This window comes from Pleurodeles waltl, chromosome 12 (assembly GCF_031143425.1).
Source record: "Pleurodeles waltl isolate 20211129_DDA chromosome 12, aPleWal1.hap1.20221129, whole genome shotgun sequence".
Classification (NCBI taxonomy): domain Eukaryota; kingdom Metazoa; phylum Chordata; class Amphibia; order Caudata; family Salamandridae; genus Pleurodeles; species Pleurodeles waltl.
Genome location: NC_090451.1, coordinates 245,080,897 through 245,107,694, shown reverse-complemented (window position 1 = coordinate 245,107,694; position 26,798 = coordinate 245,080,897). Strand labels below are relative to the sequence as shown.

General features: G+C 41.6%; 1 protein-coding gene across 2 annotated transcripts in view; it reads right to left on the bottom strand.

Moving 5' to 3' along the window:
* Nucleotides 1-2,269: 2,269 nt before the first annotated feature.
* Nucleotides 2,270-26,798, bottom strand: part of LOC138268159 (carbohydrate sulfotransferase 6-like) — a 96,007-nt gene continuing 71,478 nt past the window's right edge. The window contains exons 2-3 of one of the 2 annotated variants that reach the window (XM_069217583.1): nt 12,035-12,117; nt 2,270-4,752 (exon numbers count right to left, since the gene is read on the bottom strand). In XM_069217583.1, coding sequence (XP_069073684.1) covers nt 3,530-4,717 — 1,188 coding nt within the window. In that variant the 5' untranslated portion in view covers nt 4,718-4,752; nt 12,035-12,117 and the 3' untranslated portion in view covers nt 2,270-3,529. The remainder of the gene's footprint in view (nt 4,753-12,034; nt 12,118-26,798) is intronic. The other variant, XM_069217582.1, reaches the window with a different exon arrangement.

Here is a 26,798-nt window from a genome sequence, read left to right as displayed (position 1 = left end):
TCACACAGATCACCTAGGGCCAGATGCACCAACATTAGGAGTACAGATTCCTAATTGTGATTATCTCTGAATAGCAATCTGTATTCCTAATGTATGAAACTTTTTTTATTTCCAAATGGCGAGTCCTAGTATGTTGCAAATCGACATACCTCTTGAATATTAATGAGAGTGGTCACAATTTGCGACACATTAGGTAATGCAGCCATCACAGGATGGGGCCTGCTGGGTTCAGCAGAGCACCATGTCTGTGATTGCGTTAAAATAAAGCATATTTTTTCGGAAAACGGCTTGCTTTTCAAAAAAGAAAATTAACCTTTTTAGTTTTTTTTTTTTTTTTAAACAGCAGGCTGTGCTTTTTTACATTCTCAAAGGGGGAGGGGGCCACAGAGGGACCCTTCCCAATTGTGAGAGGGTTACCACAACTTTGGAAGTATTACTGGTTTGGAACCGGAATGTGGTTGCAAAACAAGAATACGTATCATTCCAATGCAGTATTAGGAAGGGACGCACTAAATTCACCCCTTTCAAATACCAAATTGTTATGCATTCTCGATCCTAAATAGTGATTCAGTAACATGTTACTGAATCACAATTTGGGATTAATACATACCAAAATGCCTTTTTGCATCCCTAAACAGCCTGACTGCAAATCATGCCGATTGCGAATGCAAACAGATTTGATACATCTGGCGCTTAGCCCTTTACATGTCCTCATAATGCTTTCTTGGTTACCTTTCCCATATTGCAGAATGATTTTATTACTTTATTGCTCTAACCCCACTTCAAAATAAATACTCATTTTTATTTCTTGCTATCGTGCCACACCTCTTATGCACTCCTTGGCTCAGTCCCACTCAAACCCCTCTCATATTATCTGTAAAGATTCCTTCAATTAAATGACCTATCGTTATTAGCTTAATTCCAATGTGCATCTTTTTCCATTCTTGCTGCAGTCGCCTCAAAAAAAGATGTTTTACTACCATATCAAACAACTCCGCTTACTGAGGAGTTTGATGTTCACCAAGGCACGCATTGCCGTCTCAGTTAAATGTACCTTTACAGTCATAAGTGTAAGCAAGGCCCGCACATGACCAGAGTCTATCTTATGGTACAAAATGCCCAAACACATTCTGGTAGCAGACTACCAACCGTGATTCTAAAATGGCTCCACGCGTAGCCCGCAGTGTTATCGGTGCTGGGTGGCACTGTGTACCAGGCGCAGAGCAGCAGGATTGCTGGCTCTCCTCAACTTCTCACTAGCCTTCAATATTAGTGACCACCAGTTCCTCCTCTCCATTTTGGAGGACAGATTGGGACGTTATGTTAGTGTTTTGTACTGGTTTGGCTCCTTCCTAATCGCTTGGTTTCAGAAGGTTAGGCTAAGATACAGTGAATCCTCCCCCAGAGCCAGTTGGGGGGGGGGGGGGGGGGGCGTGCATTTTATAAATATATCACTAGTGCTAGGTGAAGTGCTGTGTTTGGCAGCTCGTTGGAGGTCCACCGATGCAGTGCAAATTCTGCACCCACAACCCAAAACTTCATACAAACAAGATAGGTTTCGCAACTCAGTGAGGAAAGGGAACCCCCCACCTCCATCCACACTGGCCCCACAGGGCCCTCTGCCCACTTACTGTTCTTTTAGCCATCTAGCAGGGAATGGCAGACCCGCAGGGGTGAGCGGTTTTGAACAAAAAGGATCCCCTACTGCTGCAGCCAGTCACAGGCTACTTAATGCTCTCACTGTGACCTTGGCTATAGGGGCATGATAGGCAGACTAAACACGAGAGGAAGAAGTGCAAGCAGTTATGTAGGCCATTAAGCAAATCAATTATGGCTATAAAAACCCATGTAGCCAGTATTCACTTATAGTCAGGAGCTGGGTTGATGCAGGCGCTCTCCACCTTTCCTCCTCCTGTCGCCATGCTGGGCTGTTATTTGTTTACCTCTTCCGTGTACTCACAGAATCCAACAGACCTGACCAGTGAAAGATGGTGGGGAAGAATGTGCAGCAGCCACAATGGCCTTTATATTGTGTTTGTATATGGTACTGCCTAGGCACCTTCCTTCCTGTACAGACCTTGCAAACAGAATGGCTACCCTGTCCTACCAGGGTCCTGCCTAGGGGTTACACCTATAAACGAATACATACATCACAGGCCATCAAATCTTTAGAAATATTTAAGGACCCATCAAACCTGAAGACGTGGATGCATCGAGTTCATGGAGGTTTGGTTTGTATGGAGCTACCCTTCACCCATAATGTACAATCTTTGTATTGCACCACAGGGAATCTTTATTAGTCAACTAGGCACTTCGATGCACCAAATGCAAATGAGTAGATAACATCTAGTTATTTCCGAGGGTCTTCTAAAAAATGTCTTGGGATACAGCAACGACTGAATGTCCACAAATGTTCTGAAACTGAATCCAGCAAGAATACCTACAACTAACCAGCACAATTCCTATCATACACCTTCAACGGAGGACGACGGAGCTCTCCTTTGGTGGTATTTCCTCCGCCAAGTTGCACCACCTTTAATCTGTAATACTGGGCAACAAAATCACTTTTAGTCACTGCGATGTGTCCTCCTTTAGTCCAGTCCTGATTCTTGCTAAGCAAGTGACTTTGTATCCTAGTATTCAAGGGTCCTTGCTGTTCATATTCCTGCTCCTCCTATGATGTTTTTGGTGGTTAATGTAACAGTTAATCTTGGGTTTCAGCCGGTGCAATCATTCCTTTGTATTCATATCTCTTAAGAGTTACACAACTGGACATCATTACTGCACAAATCCAGTAATTTAAACATTAATTCAACTTAGACAAACAATAGAAGTATGTGTGGGTCTGTCTGTGTATAGCTCAAGTCCTGGGGTACTCACTTTCACGCATGGATAACATTTAACAGGTAATGATTGAAACTTTGTTGGCACATGTATTTGGCCCAACAGCAGACCACTGTCGTTGTGTCTATTTTGACGATTTAATCTCCGTTTGTGCTTTTGGATTTGTTATTTTTCATAATCATTAATGATGGGTAAGAGACTGGCCTCCAATAACGTCCCTTATGGAGATATAGGAAATTGAAGTAGCATTGAACTCTAATGTTATTACGAATCGAAACAAGATGTATCTTAAGAAAGCTTGACAAAGCATCTGGTAGCATTAAAGGATTTAGGGACATCTACTATGGCCACACTCCTCATCTCCCAGGAGCTCGGTGCTCAGTTTGTTCTCAGATGCTTTGGTGCACTTAGCTGGCTGCTATCAGTTGATGAACGTTTACTAGATCATTCACTACAAAGTTAGTTTAGGGTGGTATCTTGAGGGGAGCCGTAATGAGCCACAAAGTCTTTCATGAGGGCCCTCTGTGATCTGATTTTTCAGTACACAGATGTCAGTTTTCCTATCCTAGTTTGTAGAAAAGAAGGCATTTGAGAAGTATCTTGCCTCGGTTTACAACTCATCACTATACAAAATCTAAAGCTTTCACAGTAAATAAATACGAACTTTACACATTCAAATAACGCATTATTTCAGTTTTCTTTCCTTGATCGACGACCAATTAAATTGGTATTGTTTTCTTGGCAACACTACATCATTGGATAAGTCCTTTTGCTCCTTCTCGGAATCCACCAACTGATAGCCAAGCATGGTCATAGCACCCTTGCAAACGTCTTGTATTTTTTTGATTTTCTCGAATGGGACAGCATTCCTCCATGCCTGGGACACATTGACTGCATCTCTTGAGGTGGTCTTGAAGGCTTCTTTTCTGTTCCCTGGACCTCGCCCGTGGGTGATGTTGTAGAGCCAGCTCTCCAGTTTCTTGGTTGGCTTGAGTTGGGCAAACTCGTACATGGCGGAGATTTCAATTGTGGGGTCACGTACTAGGTCTTCAAATCGTACCATCATGTAACGGCCCTTCAGGAAAGCAGGAGTTTTTCTAGTAGCAGTTTCATAAATCTGGACGTGGCTTCTGCAGATCTGCTGCATAACGTCATATTTGTGGTCATCCACTTTTGTTCCATTGGTATTGAGAACAATCCCATTGTCACGCATCAAGGCTCTTACAGTCTGTTCCCGTGACTTGACTACAGCCCTCGGATCCCTTATTAAGTGGATGATTTTGAGGTTGAGTGACGGATCCCTGAGAAGAGGGTAGAGCACATTGAGGTCAAAGAAGCGGACTTCTTTCAGAACAACATGACTATAGGTCTTACAGGCTTGTTCGACTCGCTCAAAGGGGTATTTTCCACAAAGTGTTTTACAGGTCATTTCGCTGGTTATTTCAGTACGCTGAAAGTCATCACAGGCAGGGACTGAACAGAGGGCTCTGCTGACGGCCCACTGAAAAAGATCAGAGACGTTTCGCTTTTTATGCATGTAAGCATCAAAGACTGACATGTCGCATGAGAACACGGACCGGATCAAATCCCTCACTGCCATGTGGAGGACATTAGCACTGTTCTGGTACATAGCTACCCAAACGTGCCATGCTGGCTCCATCAAATAGAAGACATCCGGATGCTGGCTGAAAAGTTGTCCGACAAAGGAGGAGCCTGACCTCCAGGAAGAAAGTATGAGGATGTGAACTTTGTCTGGTTTTTCATCCATCTGAGGCGAAGAAGTGCCATTCTTTGAATACATTACAATAACAAATGCGGTTTGGATCATGAGGAGCACTGCGACAAGCATGCTAGTGCCTCGAAGTCTTGCCATGGCTCTTGAAGTAAAGCGTTGTATCCTCACTTGCACTAAGGGAGAGAGAGAGAGCAAACAACAGATTTAATGTTTCCAGCTAATGACATCTTGAGTGCTTTATCCAAATCAAAAAAACACAGGAAGTGGTTATTAAAACACAGAATAAAGTAACTTTTACAACTATAAACTTAAGTAAAACTGCAGCTGACATTACTAAAAAAGAAAATGTTCTTGAAAATTGCAGAATGAATTTTGAAGTTATATGCGCAGTGTGTCATGACAGCCATCGCCAGATTGTCCTTTTGGACCATTTACTTGGTGAGGGCGGTGGTGGGTAATGTATGGGTCTTTGTAAGTTCCAGGTAGGGTTTTATCCACTGTGTGCTCTGTGAATATAGACAACTTTGGCTGACTTGCCTGATGTTACATGAGGACGTTTGCAACCTGGGCTAAGCATGTAGATGAAGCAGATGCTTAGTTGTTGAGGCAAGTGTTCTAGTTTCCTGTTGCTTGAGGTGGATACGTTGGGTGGGTTTGTGTTTTTGTGTTTATTTTGGTAGTTGGCACATAAACCTGAATTGAGAGGAGCTCCAATACCACTTAACTCTGAAGGCTGAGGCAAGAGATTTCCCATGTTCCCTTTAATTTTCTCCATAGTTCTTGTGTCACTTTCCTTGAAAAGCTGGGATAGTAACACAAAGTATCGCTTCGATAGGCACTCAGGCGGTACCAATCTTCATGAAACAGAGAAGATCAGATGCACGCCTAATGCCAATATGGATTCAGGTAAACTCCAAGGTCCTTGGAAAAGAGTGATTTGCCTGCTAGAAGTAGGACTGTGAACAATGACAGCAAGAGAGAGGGGATAAATTAGTGGAATGGCTACGGGCAATGAAATGAAGGTCCATACCACACGTGGCCGCTAATATTCAATGCTGTCACACCGAGGCTGCAATTGCTGGGGATTATTTTAGCAAATTAAAATGACTGTAGTCGAGAGTAGCCATAAGAAGCGTACACTGCCTTGCCTTAAAGAGCAACCAAGAAGGATTGGGAATTTGTTCTAAAGCCACCACTTTGCTGAGGGGTGGTGTGATGGGAGTAGGCTATTGAGTTAAGGATGATTGAAGAAGGGGGGGGGTGAGATGAGGTTTGGTCGTAACTCCCACCTTGCTATTACTTGTAGAAGGTGGAATTTGGAAATGAAATGTGAAAAAGAGCAGGACAACAAATAAATGATAGTCTTTGGCTTAGAGATGTGCTGTGTGATGTTGCAAAGTGGGCAATGAAGTACTGTAAGTATGAAAACATATCTTTTGTTGGAATCAGTGCCTCACTGGGAAAGGAGCGAAGGATGAATGAGAATGGCAACAGCAGGAGCTAACTTTATGGTTTAACTTTAACTTGCTCATGTCATATCTTTTTGGCTCAGGGTGTTCACCACATTAAACCTCCATCAATGATAATTCTCCTTTAACTTCAGCTGTTAGACCTTTCCGGGAATGTAATGCTAAAGCGGAAGCATAAGAGGCACCTGCAGTTACGCGTCAGTTTAGTGTAATCTAAGGTAAGAATCTATATAGGCCTTTAACAATGAGTTTTTAGGAATCTCACTTGCAATTGTCCCTAAATTGAAGAGCGCAAAGGTGGGACAGTCCGGCTACAATGTTATGATCTGAAATTGTGAAATGGTTGATTTTCATTAGACATTCTGGCTAAGTAAATATCTCAGATGAGTATTAGGGCAATGCTAATCGAGTGCCTTTTGTTCTCATCTCCCTTGACTTGAAAGTAATAGTAAGACCTGAAGGGAACCATATTTTCTCACTATAGTATTGGATCTATCATTACTGATGAGTAAACAGTCCTGTTTTTTGTGCACATCAATCTGTCCAACTTTGTAGCAAAACCGTGGCCATCATATGTGTGCTATCAAGAGCAAAGAGTAACAATGCTTGCACATTTTGGCTATCAGTCACCTAGGTGATAAAGGACCAAATACCCACATTTCATATGAAACAACGACATTATGGGGGGTCATGTTTGCTACTGCCAGACCCTGTTCATGGGAGCCCCAGGGCACGCAGGGCCTGCTGGGCCCAGCTGAGGGGCGGGGTCTTCTGCCTCTGATGTCCCATGATTCTGCTAACCTGGGCCAAGTTCCATCCCTTCTACACTTGACACTTAGTTGTAGTGATGGCAAGCAGTCACATGCTTCTCATGGATGTAGTGTGGGAGTGCTCAGGCTCGGAACGCAACTATCAACCAGCACAGCAATAATAGATTGTACAATCCAATGTTTTAGTTTGATGAAGAAAAGTAGTTTAATACACACAAAAACACTCTGCACTCAACAGGACAGGCCACAGGTACAAATACTTCACTGCTGTCTCCTCTCAGGTGCACATCCTATGTAGGTGAGGTAGATTATCCTCTTTCTAGATTTGAGTTCTGTTTGGGCAGACAGCAATGCATAGGTGTAGATTATCCCTTTTTACTAGTTTGTGTGCTCAGTTTCCGCAGCAGTCCCCTGCTCACAGTCCTCGAGTGTTATTTCTTCCCACAAGAGAGTCACTTTAGCCCTTCTTCACATGTCTGGCTCACTAACTCTTCAGAGAGAAGACAACCTGGTCTGACACGGCGTTTAATCCCTTTGCAGCAAGTAACACATTTCTCTGGAACTGAAGATTAAATAGCTAGTAGATTAGTAATGTGTACTTTATGGTTTCCTTGTGGATTAGTTGTGGTAAGTTTGTGCTCTTGAGTTCTCATGTGTTTAGTAGTGTTTTGAGTAGAGCCAGAATGCTGGGAATGGATTGGAAAAGGGAAAGTTGTGTGTTGTTTCTAGGAGTGGTGAATTGGCTAAAAACAGGGGGAAGTTTGAAAGGGATGCTTGAGAGTTCAGAGTAGTCAGAAAGGTTTGGGAAGAGTCAGAGAGGAGGGATGGAACTAAGGTTGAAGGGAATAGATTTTTGTCATAATTTTTAACTAATCCATGAAATTAATTTATACATAAATGTTTACACATGACACTTAGTAAGGTTTCAATATCAGGCATAAACCCCTCTTTATATACATCCACATGCATATAGAAGCATCAATATTCACATGGTCTGATATACACAGTATCTGGTGGCTACGTATAACAATGTTTTTCTCTCTCCCTTATATAAATGTATCTGCTTACAACAGGAAGCATAGTTCAGTGTAGGACAAATGTTTAACAACACCCTTATCTCCATACCCTGAGAAGCATAGGTTGTCATGACTAAGTATCCGTTCTGTATCCAGGATTAGTAGTATCTGTAGTACATCTGTGACTGAAAGCCCAATGGTGCCTGTTTGATTAATAATATGCAACTATCGTATTCAGTGCACAAATATGAGCGTCTATCATTGTTACTAATAATACGGTTATCGGCGTGTAAAGTTGGAACCGCCAGCGTGCAATATTTGGTATTTTGTTGTCATTTTCATTCTCTGCACTTTGGTTTTATTCTTGCATTTTCAGCGTTAAAGTAGGACACATTTTCACTTTGTAAAGGTATAGTTATGAACCATACAAATTCTATAATTGTTTGATGATGTAATACCATTTGAAATATCAACGAATTATTGAAATGCTTAGTTTTTTCTGTTATTAATTAATAGAGTGTTGTACAGAATGTATTGTGACTGGGTCTGTGTTAGAGTTAAGCAGGATTTCTAGTTCTTCCAAGTTCAGCTTGGACCAAGGTCAATATGTAGTTGTGGGTAAGATGAGTATAGCTCGAGTGAGATGTGGTTTCTTATGTTTGAACGCAATGAGGTACAGATCTGACCATGTGACTGGAGTAATTCTTCGGAACGTGACTAGGGCTGTGTTGGCGAAAATGAAATCAAAGATGTGCTGTGCAATGTTTGTGGTATTGGGAATGAGATATTGTAGGTTGTGTGTGTCTAGGTCAGTGAAGATGGCTCTGGTATATAGCATATTAGGTTTGTCAAGCCATACAATTTAATTTATTGTAAGAAGGTTAGAGATTATGGCGGTCATTATGAGTTTGACGGTCCTGCTCCACCACGCCGGTGGTAGCGGTAACACTGCCGACAGCGTGGCTGAGCAGGACCGCCAAATTATGATCAAAGCAGCCAGTTCACCTGTACCGCCAGAGCGGCGGGACAACCGGGCCGAAGGTGTACCACCTTCATCCTGGAGGTCCACCTTATACTGCCGAAGGTATTATGAGTCTCCTTCCCCCCAAGGATTTCCTGGCAGCAACCCCGCCAGGAAATACCTGGCGGAAAGGATACTGCGACAGGAAGTAACATTACTGTCGCCAGTATGCGACTCCCTCACCCCTCCGCCCGAAACAGCCATGGCCCCCCTCCCAGCCCCCAAACCTCATAGACTCCACACTCCCCTGCCCCCGTACATAACTTCATCCCCCTATGCACACACTACAAACACACTCACACATCCATTCACACACACATGCATCCTCGACACCCCCGCTAACACACATTCACACATTGACCCAGATACATCCGCACACAAACACCCTCCCCTCCATTCACACACACTCACGCCCCCATTCCTGCACACAACACTCAACACCCCCTCCCTACCCCTCTACCCAAACCCCCCTCTGTCGGACGATCACCTTACATGCTCGCTGTGGTCGTCCAGGAGGAAACGGGGTACATGGGGCCTGCTCCGCCGGCACCGCCCTGTCACCACAACACCGCCACGCTGATTGCAAAGTTGTAATATGGCGGTGGTGTTGTGATGACGTGGCGGTGCCAGCGGAGCAACCTCCACTAGACCGCTGACCGTCAGTATGGTTGCTGGTGGCTCTCCACCCAATTTATGGTGGAGAGCTGCCAGGAGTCATAATATGGCAGTCTCCTGGCCGGCGTGAATTCAGCAGTCAACTGTTTTGACCGCCAAAGTCATAATGAGGGCCTATGCCTAGAAATGTGTCTGGAAATGTTCTATTGCTTGGTGGTGGTCTGTAGAGAATGAGGAAGTTACAGGAAAAGGTTGGCGTAGTGTTGCATCTGACAAGGAGGGCCTCTCAACCTTGTAAGGAAATATCTTTAGCTTTGGTGAGATTTTCTGTATATGACTGGTAAGCAGCCTCCTTTTTTACCTTTGCGATTTTGTGTCACAGTTTGCTAGCCTTGTGGAACTATTAAATGCAATACTGGTGCTATATCTTTCCCAAGCCATGATTTATTTATTAAATTGTTCCAGGCTCTGTGTCTGTCAAAAGGTCGAATATCTGGTACCTTTTTTTTTTTCTTTTTTTTTTTTTTTAAATGGCACAAGTATTTATCAGTAGGCAGTATAAAACATTTTTTGGGAGGAGGTGTGCGTTTGTGCTGCTGGAGAGTGGGTATTGTCATTTGAAGTTGTAGGTGTTGTGCTACTGGTGGTGGTAACCATCTCAGGACGGAGCGAGTGCTGTTTTTGTTTATCGGTGCCTTCCTCCAAAAGTCATTTTTGCCCGTCTGCATGTATGAGTCCTGGTGAGAATAGCTCATTAATAAGGATGTACTGGCTCATCAATAAGAAAATGCCCCTTGATAATATAGTTAGCATTCGTGTGCAGAGCTAGAATTTTACACTGTTAAGTTGCTTATTGAGAATTTGTATTAAAGTCAGAAACAAATGAGCAGCCATCAATTGTTTTGCTCATTCAAGCAACTCTGCTAATTAGAGCTTTCTTAAGGCTATATATTTACCAGGGAAAGACGTTTGACAAAGTAGAGAAGGGGAATGCTCAATATTTGTTGGCAGCAGGGTGATAAATTTGCATTTTACAGAAACAGAACGCAGACTCATTCATATTTCCAGTCTGAGTGTACTGTGTGTTGTATTAATCACATGAAAGAAATAAAGTTAAGATTTTGTCAATGTTAATTGTTCTGGCTTTTTTCAGTCCCAGAAATGGGAAACACATTTGATGGTGCACTTGTTGTCCTGCCTGCCCTATCTTCGGACGTAAACTATGCTTTGTAATAATTAAAAGTTACATAGGGAGGACCCCCAGGTCATCACGGTGTTGCTTGCTAGTTTACTTTCTGGGTGTGATCATACTGGACAATCGCAGAATTATTTGAACTCCCTCGAAAACAGTCAAAAGGGCTCACTCCGCATACACAAATTAGGAGGATATTTATGCATGAGGAAACTTTAGAATAAGCTTTTAAGTCCTAATTTTAGAACACATGTTGAAATATGCGTTAACAAAAAGGAGAGTTCAATAAATGGATACATAGCTCCCGTTTCTTAAGATTATTTCAAGAAGTGGTAATTTCGACGTTTACATTTCTCATTGTTGGATGAAGAAACTATGAAACTATAAAAAGTGATCCTGACAAAAGAAACAGTGGAAGGAACATTATGAATGGAACCACGAGTCCTGCATCAGTAGCAACAATTGCAAGGACTTTTTATGCCATACGTTTTCATACAATGTTATTTGTAATATTAAAATCTACATTGTGAAATACATTTCGACAATAAAGGGAAAAACGTAAATCTGCACTATATAGTGGACCAGGTTTACGACTGCTGGTTACAACCCGCACTTTTTGACAGTCCTGCCTAGGAGAGCAAGCAGGATGTGAAACACCATCACCCAGGAGGACCCAGAATCTTTATTCAATGAACGGCCAGAGGGTATTTTGGGGTTATGATCAAGACTCTTAGTTTCACAGTACTCCTGTTTTAATATTTGGATCTGTATTTAACTACATTAGTTTTTTCCCCACTTCTAACTGGTATTTCTTCATATTTCATTTTTTGGTGTTACAAAACAGAAGTTACAGTTTTATTTATTTAACTGATAAACGTGCACTCATACATTCACACTGTGATATTTGTGTTATTTTAGTGCACACATTGGCTGTGTACAATAAAACAGCACAATCACGAGAGGCACCTTAGAATTTTTGTTCTAGTAAATTCTCATCTGCAGATTTCATTATGTAATCTTGCACTTTTTGTACACGCTCGATGTTGTCAATATTAAGAGTTATTGATCCCAGAATATTGAGACAATCCGGAGACACACATATGTTAAGAGCTCATTTCTGCATTGTTCAATTTTACAAATAAATACACTTGTGGAAGCAGTTTTCTGCCCATATGTATGTGCACTAATCAGTAACTAATGCAAATTGCGAGTTTTCTTTTGATGCACCCCGACTACTTTATAAAGAGGGTCATCCCTTTTATTTGAAAAGGTGTTCCTGGTATTGCCCCTGAGTTTTCTGTGGCATGCTTAGTCTGCCATGCTATCAACATTTCTGTATGGATTGGGATTAACCCCAATATAAACTTGTTACCTGTTTGCTTATCTCCAGCATCCCAGATTACTTCTTGGATTGTTTTGGGGCAGTCGAGTGTGCCCGGTCCGAATTATATGAAGCTGAAATATAAATAAAAAAGGTTTTAAAAGACACCCTACCGCAAGCGCTAAGGAGTAAAGAGAAACGGGAAGTAGCCCAGGTTACAGTCGAAAACTTATTCAACAACTGGCTTCAACAGATATAGAAGAAAATGTAAACCAACAAAAACACAGAAGAAGAAAACAAGAACCAGAAATACATGAGGTTTGGTGGAAATGTATTTGCTATTGTATTCATAAAATTGCATATTCCGGACTGAAAATTGAATGTGAGATCTCCAGAGGGAAAGTAATGGGCCAGTGGGTTATAAGAGCAGAATGGAGACGCGTGGCCGGGACACATGCAGTAGGAGCAGAAAAGAAGCAAGAGAGTGAGAAGGAGTATTCGTTGGATGCAACAGTATAGGAAGATGCAACAGTGTATAGATTTATGTCAATGTAGATAAACTTACATAGAACTGTTAAGAGGTAGGTAAGATAGTGGTGGTGAAAGAAAAATATATATTAGTAAAAATAAGGGAAATTATTAACAAAATCGTCCGCCATACTAAGGAGAAGGGACGATATCACAGACTTCCTCTCCACTCTAGGATATAAAGAGTAGACGTATGGAATCGGTGCACAGAATAAAGAATAAAGAAAATAAGGAATTTTTATTGTTGGCCAATGCAAGCAAGATAAGAAATATGGGACGAAAGGGAATGAGTGATCTGACAGAATAGTGAGGTTTAGAGAGGGGAAATAGGAGTTCATCCTTGATAAAAGAATCGTTGTGTAAGAAGCGATGCGAGAGAGTACTAAGTAGTAAAGCAGAAGATTGCCAAGATGTTGGTGAATAGGTTGTATCGGAACCCTAAGAAGAAAACAAGATCGCTCACTGAGGAACTACAGCCAGAAAACACTGCACGTGCTGCAGTTGTGTCGAAAGCAGTCAAAAAGTTGAGAAGAATAGAAGCGTGTGTAATATGGCATGTATGAATGTGAATACTTTGGACAGAAACAGTGCATTTTCAACTGAGGATTTAACAGGAAATATCACATTCAAACTAAAAGGCCAGATTTTGCCAGTATTCACTCAAACAGATTTACTTTGTTAGATCTGTATTTCCATCTAATTAATTTTATCTACTTCACATAGTTTAAGGGAACAATGAATTTATGGAAGTATAACATTTACTAATTTGAGGAATTCTGTAGATTTCCAGGCAAAATACAGTGAAGATGTGTATTGTTGCGCTAGACTATTGTGAAATGTGTGTAGAGGGTGGATCCTGCATTAGGAAGAGCCGTGGGGCTCGGGATCATCAGAAGGGGGTAGTTGTGGGTAGAGATGGCACACTCCGTGTTGTGTAGACAGCAGAATATGGAAAAATATAATAAATTATGTTACTGTAGGTTAGAAGTGAATACAGAGGGATTCTGGAGTGGGGGGCCTGGAAGGGGTCATCATGGACAGCTATGCCAATAACAGCTCCATAATCTTGGAAAAGGATCGAAATTCACCACTGAGTCAAGAAGTGCATAGCATCTCTGTTGGGAATTAAAGCTCACAGAGAAGGATTGAACTAAAACTAAAGCAGAAATTCCCCTAGCAAGGCACATCACAAGGAGTAAGAGTTAGGGTTGCAGGAAAGAAGGGGATCCATGGCAGAAGCAGCGGTTCTTGGCAGCGGGTAAAGGTAGACCTCCTGAAGGAGTAGTAGCAAGTGACTGTCTCCATGCAACCACCGCCTGATACTCAGCCTCCTCTGTGTGATAAATACGCGTTCCGGCGCATCGTATCTAATTGCATTAGTGAGGGCGTATGCTGCAGCTGGGTAACACCCAGCACTAGTCCCAGAGAATGGAGGTGGGGCCAGAAGCTCAGGGTCCTAGTAGGAGAGAAGTGTCAGAGAGACATATTTAGGTCTAACAAATACTCTGCGGCTGCTACGATATTATGTGTGAGGACACAGTGAGAAAAGCATTGCTAGGTTTTCCAAGACTTCCAGCTCTCCAAGATGAGTCTCCAGACATGGATGCTGTTCATGAGATTTTAATCCATCCTTTGTGCCCAAAGAGAAACAAGATGAATCCATTCTTAGCTCCTCTATGCCTTGGCATGCAGGCTTTGTGCCGCATTCATTTTGCTGATGGACATTTTGCCGTCTGTACTGCAGCGCCTAATTAAACACTGCTGCAGTACGAGGTAGCAAATGTCAGTGGGGGGTGGAGAGGGGAGGCGGGATATTGGTGGGGGAGAAACATGTTAAAAAAAAAAAAAAAGAATAAAAAATTTTTAAACCTGCAATCACTGCATGCAAACACTGGCGTTGAGTGTCCGCGTTTGCACCACAGTGAAATGTCTGCAAGTCCTATGCCTTGACCTGTAAGTACGACATGTTTCAAACATCCTATGCCTTGACCCGCTCCAATCATGAGGGATGTAGAAACAGACAAAGGTATAACGCACCCTGTACAGATTTGATTTGCTATCTTTTCAGAAACTTGTACGAAGAGGACGATAGGCACATTCACTCCTCCCATCACCACCCAACTCTCCTACAATCATACGCCATTGCAAGGACTCGGTCTTTGAGAAGGAGTCAGAGAGTCCACAACATTGTATTTTTTGGAGACTGGTTTTTAACAGAGGATCAACATCAAGTTTTATCTTTTTATTGGCGTAAAAGGAAGGGTGACACAAACCGGAACATGAATATAAGAAAAGTGGCTCAACTTTAGATTGATGAGGTATTCTGATCATCTGTGTGGCTTCTTGTTACTTAGGGCATCTATCCTGGCTTTTAGGCTAGCTTTGCCTTTTGGGTTTGCTGGGAAAACATGTTAAGGGTCCCAGAATGCAAAATATTGTGGGATGAAAAGCCAGGCTAGGCGAAGCTACTGGCAGTAGTGGACACTTGCCAGCTCTAGATGTCCTAAGAATCAAGTGGATAGATATTGAATTATTTATTTCTGGACGTTTTTCCATAAACAACAACAGTGCCTGGCGGGTGGGGGGGGGGGGGGGGATTGCGGCAGAGGGCCTAACATCAGTACTGTTGTTAACTCAGCATATCCGTTAGATTATAAAGAAGCAGTTCCACATATTGTTACAGAAGCAACAGAGGAATACAAAGTGTCCTTTTGTTGTCACTGCATAACAAATTCCAAGACACTTGATCTATAGTAACAAAAGGTCGGATATATGGCAAGGAGTGTGCATTCTTTCTAAAAGCAGTGATTTTTCTTTAGAGGTACATAGTTCAAAATGGGAATTTCAGAAACACTGAATGAATCAAGATAGAGAGGGAGGTCAAGTGTCCATTTCTCTCCATGGATGGAGCTATTAAGAACATAGCAACAAGTAAAGATTTTTACACTTTATTTTCAATGTATTTTCAACAGGTATGCTTTCTTGCTAATTATGAAACCAGCCATTTTGAGAGAAATAATTGAGGGCTTTTTTTTTTTTTTATAAATTCCAAATTCGCCATAAGTGAATATGTTTCTAAAATTCGAGGTCTCCCACTGTTTTCCAAATACATGTGTAGTTATACACAATGTTAAAAAAATAGAAATTTACACCCTTTCAAACAATTGCTATCTAGTTCTGATTTTTTTTATTTTTAACTTCACCCATTCTTGAAATTTCAGAATATAGGGAATCGAGAAATGCAGGCCAATGTTGATGGAGCCATATTAAGAAAAAGTATGTCTACAACATGTACCAAGTGCCCGGCAATGTCTGCAAGATGATGATTTAGTAATAAAACTAAAACGGGTTGTAGAGGAAGAATGGTTTACAACGAAATGGGGTCAATAGATAATCGCAGGACATGGGTGTTGGTACAAGAAGCATTTTCTTGCTAAAAATGGCAGAACATTATCTGTGTTTTCCTTCTGTAAAACACGTATTGAGGTTTCAATTGAAATTACAAAAATACATAAAATAAGCATTGGCAAAGCCAATAGGTCTCCACAGTTAAACCTATTGGCTTTCAAATGCTTTTTGTTACATAGTCTCAGTGAATATGCATTCATCTGCATGTGCCATCTTTAAATGGAGATGTTAAAACATAAAAAATGTATTCTAGGAGGACTGCCATGGGGGCACGTGTCCATGAAAGCAATCCTTAAATGCAGAGTGGATGTGTGTACTTCAATGCAATCTTTAAATGCATTTGTAAAATTATATTTGAAAAACCCCTTTCACAGATGACCAGGTGGATGCGTTTATTTTTATTGTGGCCGTCTTTGAATGCAATTGCAATATTTGAACAAACCCATACAAAGATGGCTGCAGAGGATCCTTCCCTGGTGGCCACATTTGAATTGGTTTGTTCAAATAATACAGACCTATTTCTGTTTGCCCACCACACACGCATGTGGATGCCTACCCGTGGATGACATCTTGAAATGGGTAAATCCTGGCAATGGTGAGGTAAGCACAAAAAGGTTTTAACATATGACATATGCAAAAACTAAACATCAGATGCAATATGGTGACAGTGATTGGCACATTGAGGTACAATGGCATCGACATGATAACTAAGCATGATCGGGGTTCTTAATCTAACCCAAGCTTTGTGCAGACTTGAATCCAAATGTATAATTTGTCAGAAGACTAAGGTCCCGTTTGGACTCAACAATGATGAGGAACTGCATGCACACTTGTAATACATTGTGTTTGACCTTTAGACAGAAAATTGAAACCTGGATATGAATGTACTGTTACATTTTTCCAATCTTGATAATTCTTGCATTAGATTAAGAAATGAATACAATACGGAATAGAACACACAAAAAGCAAAGATGAATCATACTTGTGGAGTATAACACCATATTAAGCGATTGAATTGGTACCATTTTGAGCGATTGAACTGGTACTATACTCTCAAGAGTACCTGACTTTGGTACTTTATAGTTATGCAACTGCAGGTATAATACAAATATTGACTGTGGCTATTGAATAGAATTGCTGGAGTACTATACTATAAGCTGCATCTCCAAAGGGGGAAATTGCATTAGTTGCCTTCTTGCGCGCAATCTGTACACATATTTCTTTGTATTATTGACAGATGGTTTTTACTGTACTACATATCCCACAGTGCTTCATAATGGGCAGGATGAGAGGTTTATATAGAAATGAACAAAGTACTCACCACTGTGAGAAGCACCAGTAAGGTCAAAACATGTTGGTGCAATTGTTTTGTGAATAAAAAGTTTGAATAATACAGGTCACGAAGTGCAGTGAATCCATTTGTTCCGGAAATAGATAGAGATACATATCTATCTCAGATTGGGGCTGGGGACACAAAGGACAAGCTGGGGATGGGAAAACAACTCAGAGATGGTGCACAGGGAGGTATGAAGTTGGAAGCAGTACACAGGGAGACAGCAAGAAGATGCATATACTGCCACGGACTGCTTAAAGGAAAACGAAAAAGTAGATCCCTGAACGCTAGCAACAGCAGTGGAAGGATACTATTTAGTTCACTCTCTTTCCTTGACATAACTGTGCTACACCAGACAATGCACAGAAAGTGCTTCCTTGATAAGAAAGTCAACTAAACAAGACTATTGCATCTACCGAAGTGCAAAGTTTAAAAAAAAACAGATGTAGAAAATACACTCAAGTCTTGTACATAATTTATTAAGAAGCTCCTAATTTGTGTGTAATATGATGAAAAAGGTTGGGATTCACAGAAAAAAAATGCATGAGCCACACACCACAATCATATACACAGGATTGTCATAGATTTATGGATCTTCAGGGATTCGCTGGATCCTTATGTGTATGCCATCAACATCTATACAAATCGTAGATTTCTACGAGTTATCATGATCCGCAATGTCTATGTCAGGAGACGGTCATCTGGCATATAATCTACTGGAATATTCATGGTGGAAATGTGAAAAAACAAACCTCTCTCTACAGGGGGATAATGGTTTACCCTGTGTGGTAACTCTTGGTGTTTCGTAATTTAAGAGGTGTGATCAGGCTTTAAGTGGGCGGTTTCCATCTGGGTATCAGACCCAATAGAAGCTAATACTTGACAGTGAAACAGGTCATTATCGGGCCTTATATTCATGCCTCAACTTTACTGGTAAAAGCACTGATCGATTGCTCAACAATGAATATAAAAAACATTGATAATCGAGGTCAGTGATTTAGTTCCTGTTAATATTTCACATGTTTAACTGAATTTTGCATTCCCCGAGAGTGTTGGCTATTTCCAGGATGCGGTTATTTTTGCATTTTTTAATGTGTAGCACATTTCTCTTGTATAATGCTTTACCTTAAACTGCTAACAATCATTGACAAAGCCAATATTCCTGGATGGTTTTAGGTGTATCACCTGATTGGAGTTGGATGGAAACAGAAACCCTTCAATTTCTAGAGGAAATGCTACATCCATGTAAAGTCAACCACAGGACGTGGCTCCTACATTGGAATAATACCATGGAGCATATAGCCATAGTGGTTCCGCCTCCAGATTTAGCATTCCTTCCAAAAACTGTCAATCGAATCAAAGCTAGAACACAATCACATGACCAAAAGGGGGCACAATGCAATCACTCTAATTAATGATGTGACCAACTGGACCAACCTTAATACACGTTTTACCATGCAAAATGAAGTGTTAAGTATTTTGGTGCTTACCACATTAAATATACATATCTCAGCATTTAATGGACTCCATCACCCAGTATAAATGCTTGTTTGACCTGCTGATAATGACCTGTGGAACACAGGTGCAGATGTGCAGACTTCCTCGTGTCTGGTAATTACCGGGTGCAATAAACTCTGCAGCACTAATAATTCAACCATTCCTACAGAAACGTTTAGCAGCAGTCCGCAATATGCAGCCACTTGCAATCAGGGCCGTGCCGCTGTGCATGATAAAGTAGGCTTAAGACCCAGCAGTGCACCACTGATCCTTGTTAGAAGCGGATTGAACACAAATATTTCACTTTTAAAAATGACACACAAGCTTTCCGTCAGGTGATCGGGTTCTAACGCGTCACTGACTTTGTAAGACCTTATCACACAAGCAGTTTCATCATCAAATATTAAATGCACTGGAGCAGAAAAATAATCAAGTTTCCACACAGTTGCCCCTTCCCCAAAGACCTCTAAACAAGCATTGGCAAAGCCTATAGGTCTGGCTTCCATTTTGATTCTCGACTAAAATCTTTCCCTGCAGGCTAATTGCTGCAGTGAAAAAGACAAAATAAAAACGATTGTTTGCTATAAAAAAATTATTTATGAGATAAAGAATATATTGTGTCATGATTAAATGTATTTTCGAGACGGAGAATAGTCCCTCCTACATCACAGTGCACACACTATGTAGGAAGAGGAATGATACATCAAACAGCCAGTAGAATGGGACGAGAGAAATATTCTTCGTTCTATAGATACTGTATATTGTAGACTAGAAAACCGGTAACAATAGGTCAAGCCAAACCTAAGAGTACCTAAAATTGTGGCTTTAATTAAAAACTGAAATCGTATCTGACTCGAGCCAAAGTTCTTGCTCGGCGTCGATAATTAAGGCCGAGGTAGTTTGGCCGTAAGCTAAGAACACAGCATTAAAAGCGCCACTAGATGGCAGCGTAAAACTATGAAATTTTCTCTACTCCCAAAACAAAATGATGCACTAAGATAAACTTCAGGTGTTTTCTTTCTCTTTTAGAAAGCAGGTGACCCTCAGTTTCGTTCACAAATGTTATTCCCATGCCGTGCAAAGGGGGAGGCGCGGGGAAGGGTGCATGTATACTTCCCAAGAAACAGGAAAGGGGTGGCAAACGATACGGCTTCGACATCTGGCAATAGGGCTAATTAATGGAGTCCGGATTTGGTTGCCGATAAGCACAGAATTATCCGATCCTAATGAAAATACAGAAAATAAGGCTCCGCGTTTGGAATAAACCTTGGAAACCCAATAAATGTGGCTTGCTTTTGAGTACAGCACGCACAGGAAGACAGCGGCAACTGCAACGGCAGCTTTAATGCACACTAACCAATACGAGCACAGTGAGCACACATACAAGCATCGAAGTGCACACGCCTTAGATACAGTCACCAGTGCACACGGGAACACACAATAATAGCAAGTGATTTAAAGTGCTTGAATCTTACAGACAGCAGAAGTGCAACGTGAAGCACTATATAAAACACCTAGGTACACAAACACCTATTTACATAGACACGACACTTCGAGACACTTGTGTACACACAAACGCTCACAAGGGCACACGGACAGCACACGCATCAGTGGCCAAGTGACCGCACAACACTTGAAGCATGGAGCCTGTCCTCGGTTTAAACCGCATGCATTTGCATGTTGGCAGTGTTAAGTCCATACCTGTAATAGTAAACACAGCTCTGGAGTTTGTGGAATGTGGAGTTCATTTAGCTGATAAGCTAGAAGTGACTGAAGGTGTCACGCATGACACGGCTTCACAGCTATGTCAATAAACAAATGTGCACATGGACGGACTGATAAAATTACGTCCATGTGGTATGTGATGGTAACATTTTATCCTTTTCAGCGTTTTCTTTGTGCTGACTATGAAAAGCCTCTGCGCACATTTCACAGCATGCAGTGGTAGCATAAATCTTAATAAATTAACTTTAGGGAACGCTAACCAAACGACTTATGTAAAGAAGGGGTTTCTTTCTAACTGCGCCCCTAGTGAAGATATCAGAGTGAAGGTTTCACTGCTTAATTTGAGCCAGTGGTTTCCGGTATGGGGCGCCAGCATTTATTTTTGAGGGCCGGCACTTATTTTTCTGCTTTAAGCATTTACTGCGAGGAAAACACACATATGGGAAAGACAGAAGAAGAGAAAAAAAAAAAGCGTCACAAAGGGAGGAAGCAGAAAGCTGAAAGAATGAGCTGAAGGGGCAGGGAGTAGCTGTAAATTGATTAAAGAGTCCCGAGATGCCTTAGGAATTATGCTCCCTCAATATTCCGTGCTCGCACATTTAATTGCAGCGGAGACCTTTGGGCATGGCACGTTTTTATTTACAAATTAAGCACTGGAGGGATTCCACAAACAACATTTGGAGTCATTCATGTTTCCAAAATAATATGACTTATGAATGCCACGTATAAAAGGGAGACAAAATAGTTACATTTCTGGTGATCTAAGCTAGTGGTTCTTAACCTTTTGACTTCTGTGGACCCCCAATCAGCGGCGGCTCCTCCGCTATGGCAGAGTGTCACCAACCCCTCCCCATAAAGCAGCTGCAAAACTTGAAAAATAAAACGATAATAAACCATGTTTATTAACGTTTTATTTTTCTTGGGGGAAGGGCCATGGCAGATGACAGGCACGAGGGTGAGTAGTGTGCACTGTTGTCAGTGCACATGTGGGTTTGGCCGGCCGTCTCAGGATGGCCAAACCGACATGCGCACTCAGCTGTCTCCAACCCGAATTGCGTTGCCAGATTGGAGACAGCAGGCACAGGCTCCCCAGTCTGTCTGGGAGCACAAATCTAGGGAGTTTAGGCCAATCCTGACGCTGCTCTCATGCGGCCAGCAGCATGAAAGCAGCGTTAGGATTGGCCGCAGGGCAGTCTGGGAGCCTGTGCTTGCAGTGAGTGGAGCCTACAGGGCGGCAATGCCGCGGCGATGTGGGGGGCGGTAGGTACATTTTTTGTATTTTTGTTGTGTTTTGTTTTGTCCACCTCTCCCCCCAAACCCCACCCTCCATCCCTCCCCCACTACTTTGCCCCGACACCAGCCGCGACTGCCCCACTTAATCATTATTGGAACCTAGGCACTCCCACTGAATCATTATCGGAATCCGGATGTCCCCACTGAGTCATAATAGGCAGGGGAGGGGGGCAGGCGGCCAGGATTAGCATCTTGATGATTTGAACTGAAAAACAACACACAAAAAATACAGAAACACACATTCACAAAATAAATAAACAAATGATTGACTATTTTATTTACTTGAACAATTATTAAAAAAATATCAAAAAGTTGATTTTAATGGGAAAGCTAGAGCTTTTCTAAATTCAATTGAGGCCACTCATAGCCAATACTATATTCCGTCTGATGCCTTTGCATTGCGCCCACAAATCAATCTGAGGATGCTTACTTAATTTTTAGCCTCCAATTTCAAATTCCTTTACATTTATAGAATGTTTTAATATGTTTAACTTTATATTTTACTTCTTTATGTATATACTCTATCAATCTGTTAATAATATAAAATTTTCTAAGCAGTAACGGTCCCTCTGTGAAGGCTTTGGGGACCCCCAGGTGTCCCTGGACCACAGGTTTATAATGATTTTTAAACCTTCAAGAACTACAATTTTTAGATTACTAAATACATGTGTGCCTTGCCACCATTTTCTACCTTGTCACACATGAAAGCACCTCAAATATGTGAGTTCAGCATGCCTGCTGTATAAAACACTCGTTGCATTTAGTAGACCAAACTTTTGCTTCATGTATAATAATAATCTAGCCCATACATAGGCTATACATTGACCCCTGACTTGCCTCTTAATTCACTAATAGCATTGTCATGAGGGAGAGGGAATTATATTTTCTCAGTTTATGCTTAAAAACTCTACCTTTTAATAGAAAGTTTACTAAAGCATGATGTAGTGGTGCACTGTCCTTTGCAGACTGCGCAGTTCCATTGAAATGGCCACAAAAGTTCCCACTGACCTGAAGATTTATTGCTAAAACTGTATAACTTACAAACAATGAGTGCAAATTACGTTTCAGCAAATATTTATCTTTACACATCACCAAGTAAAGTGCTCTGATTTATTTTGATCCTTTAAAATCTTTGTTTCCATCACATTTCATAATTACAAAAATGTGTTCAACCAATTGCTTTTTGCTATTTTGTAAAGTTCATTTACAAGCTATGTAAATGTATCCTGAAGTCTTTCATTTGACATTCCATGTACCTCAGCATGAATTTCAAACAGTTCACTTTACAAAATCCTCTAACTTTGCTGAAAGAAAAGTAAACACCATTCTCCAGAATAAAATAAGCAGTAATGTGTAAGAAGATGTAAGTTGACATTTAACCTCTACTTCCAATACACACCAGATGTGTAAAAAGATAAAAACAAGATTTAAAGGCATTTTATAGTGAGTCAGGCAACGTTTGGCAGAGTTTGGGATAGCAAGGAAAAACCTCTGCCTTCCACTCTGAATTTCTGTGTCTTGGAAAAGTTTTATCGAGGATCAGAGACTGTGACTAGAGTGATATTTCTCAATCCTTGTAACAAGCAATTCAAGGGTCCTGTTATGGGCAGCTTTCAAAGTGAGACAGTGTCTTAAATTGCATTGCTCAGTTAAAAGCAACCAGTGCAACTGAGCCAGCAATGGGCATGTAGAACAGAACCTAGTAGCAGTCAGAATAGGTCTAGCAGCAGCATTCTGCACTAATATCAGCTTCCTAAAATTGTGGTAAGTTAAGGTATAACCCATTACCACGGTCCAATCTGGACATAACAGTGGCTGCCACCACTAACATTGTGTTCAGGGAAGACGTTTCCACAAAATGTGCAGGTGCTAGGTGCAGGAAGACACAAGCATAGAAATATGATTTATTTAGATGTAAGTGATCCATCAAACGTAACACCTATGCTCTTCACAAACAGATATTTTAGGACATGAACACAAATGGGATGCCAGTGTGTTGACAGTCTAGTGGAGATAAGGAACTCAAAGTGTGTGCTGGGAAGTCCAGACTCCGCAGCCAGCCGTTGCGGCACGTGACTGAAGGCCGCACGCTGAAGAGGTTTGGTGGAGGGGCTGTGGCGCATGGCCTATGACGAGGGTATAGGTGCTTGGTGATGCAGCTTGTGCAGGTTTGACCGCCTTTGGCTTTAGGTATACAAGCAATGGATCCATGAATTTAGTTTACAACATGTTGGATATATTGGAATCGGATAATTTGTTTTTTTGAAAATTTATGGACACTCTGAAAGCTGTGTGCAGTGAGGGGTTGGGTGCAGGATTTGTACCAAACCCCTGATGTACATGGCTGAATGATGGAGCTTTAGGCACATGAGAAGTTGGTGCATGGCCTGAAAGACAGAGGTGAATGGCAGATGGCTGCAGCCAGGCCCAGTAGTCTACTCCTCCAGCTGTACATGGCTGAAGGCTTTGCACAGGGGCGGCTTGCCACACTGGAGCTGGAAACCCACACCCAGGCCCTGGCTTGAGGGCCTGTGATGCACAGCTGAGTTGGATTACCACACCCAGGCCCTGACTCAACGACCTGTGATAGACTCCCACCTACATGGTATTTCAGAGTGCGTCTCATTTGTAGAAATTGGGCAACAAAGTATATACATAATATAAAGACAAATCAAGAAATGCCCTGTTTATGGAAAGTGTTGCTAAACCTTAATTACACATTGGAGAGTGGCACTGAGTAATATATAAATATACATTCATAATACACACAAAACCAGAACTGTCTATTCTGTTAAAAAAAAAAAAAAAAAAAAGACAGCTATTTATTTTCTTTACATCTCTCTTCTTAGTTCCAATCTATCTACAAACACCACACAAAGGTCCCGTGGTATACCGAAGCTGGCCTTCTAACAGCACCGTGTGTAATAAGGGGATGACATGAATACTAGGTGTATACCAAAGCTATGTGGCTGATGGTTTTGTGCAGTGGATTTCGCTAGTCCCTACAGCCAACACTTTCGGCACATAGTTGTGCACAGTGGGCTGGGTCCACATGAGGGTTTGGTGCAGGCCTTGGTCAAAGTCCAAGTTGTGCTGTCAACCCCCTCAGTGACCTGGACCTATATGGGACCTTTCTGCAGAGCCTAGTCAAAAGGCAGGCCTTTTAGCCAATTCCTGCTGTGCACAGTCAAAGGCTGTGGCCTGGGTCCACACAGGGTGAGTACAGGCCATGCCACTCACACTGCACAGTGTCAGAGGCTGATTAGACTGGAGGTTGGTCACACAGAAAGTTGGCACAAGGAAGTGGATGCAAGGCCTGCAGCCAACCTCTCGTGTGCATGACTAAAGGATGTGCACAGGAGCAGATGTTCATATGGGGGTGTACAGAGGGCCCGGTTAAAGGCCCTGCCATTCACCAAACCTCCAGGAAAACAGGACCCATGCCATATTTTCAGGCTATTCACATGTGATCTGTTTACATACAATGACTGCATATGGAACTAATGTAGAGAGAGGATCAGTGGTTATCCTAACAACCACTCATGGATCTCGCCATATTTTAGATCATTTGCTAGCCACCCGGTAGTAGAGGATCAGAAGGGGCAAGTGCTGCTTAATCACACTTAACATGGTTAGAGAGTGCACTGAATCTGAACCATACAAAGATGTATAGCTAACCCAAACTTCCAAATGAAGATGTTTAAGAAAATAGTTGTGTTCTTTATCTTCCACTTAAATATGATTGCTTATTTCTATTACCTCTCTTGTGATTTTTAAATTTCTGTTTCTCTTTGGAAATTAACTAAGCTTTCGAAGGATCAGTCAAAGCAAATACGTTAATAATAATATCCTCTGTTTCTGGAGTTCTTTATTCAAAATATTAAACAAATCCACCCTACTTTCATTCACAACGGGGATTTATGTACCCCCTCAAATTACATAGCTCACAATTTCCTAATGGATCTCTAGAGAACTGGAGCGGTCTGAAACGCAAAAAAAAAAAAAAAAAATCATCGCTACCCGTACAAACATACATTCAACTTCTAAAATATTCTGATATCTTCTCAGATTACCATTGCAAAGGAGTATTCTGGAATTGATAGCTAAATCCATACAACCAACATCACACTACTCTGGATTCTATTCAATCATTATGTTCAAGAAACAGGAAATCTTGGAGAAATGATCATTGTCAGCAAGTGAATATATAGAGAAAGTTTCAATAAGCATGCACATCTCTGCCTGAACAAATAGATGGGCAATGACAGGGGAGCTAGACTAAGAGCATCTAGTGCGCACATCTGGTAAATCAGGCAAAGAGCACTGGTGCAGCTTTCAAACGCCCCCAAATAATATGACTCTATAAAATGGATCTGCTGTGATACCTGGAAAATCTAGTGGCGAATAAGACCTGCACCATGGGTTGTTGGAGAAAAGAAGATTGAAGGGCAAGAGGAAGACGACAAAAGGAAGCAAGTGTGGAGCTTAAAGAGAAGCATGCGCAGAACTGGAGGTGTGAAAGTCACATGCCACCAGGAAGGAGATGTGACAATAGCATAAGGTAGAGGGAATGCAATCTGGGAAGGAGAACATGTAGCACAAGGCTACTGCGTAAAGTCACAGGTAAATAGAGATAGAGAAAATAGGAGAGAAAGGACATACATAAAGAGTGGGAAAACAAATGATGCGTGTCAGATGCAACCAAAGAGACTATTATGCTACTAGGCCAAAAACACCACTAGCTTCCCACACTCCCAGTTGTGAAATATTAAAGATGATCAGTAGATGCGCTCCCTCACATTTCAACTCTGGTGAGATGACTTTATAGATGCCTTGCCCCAAAGTTAGCCACACTCCTCCATGGTGGATAAGAGTCTGTATTTCACTCTAACACAGACACGCCAGCTCACAAAATCAACAAGCACTGGGAATGCCAGTTGTCTGGCTTTAAAGGAATGTTGTATGATTATGTGAAGCATTACAAGTAAATAGCATGGAAATGGATACAAATTTGTGTGGAAGCAAAGAACT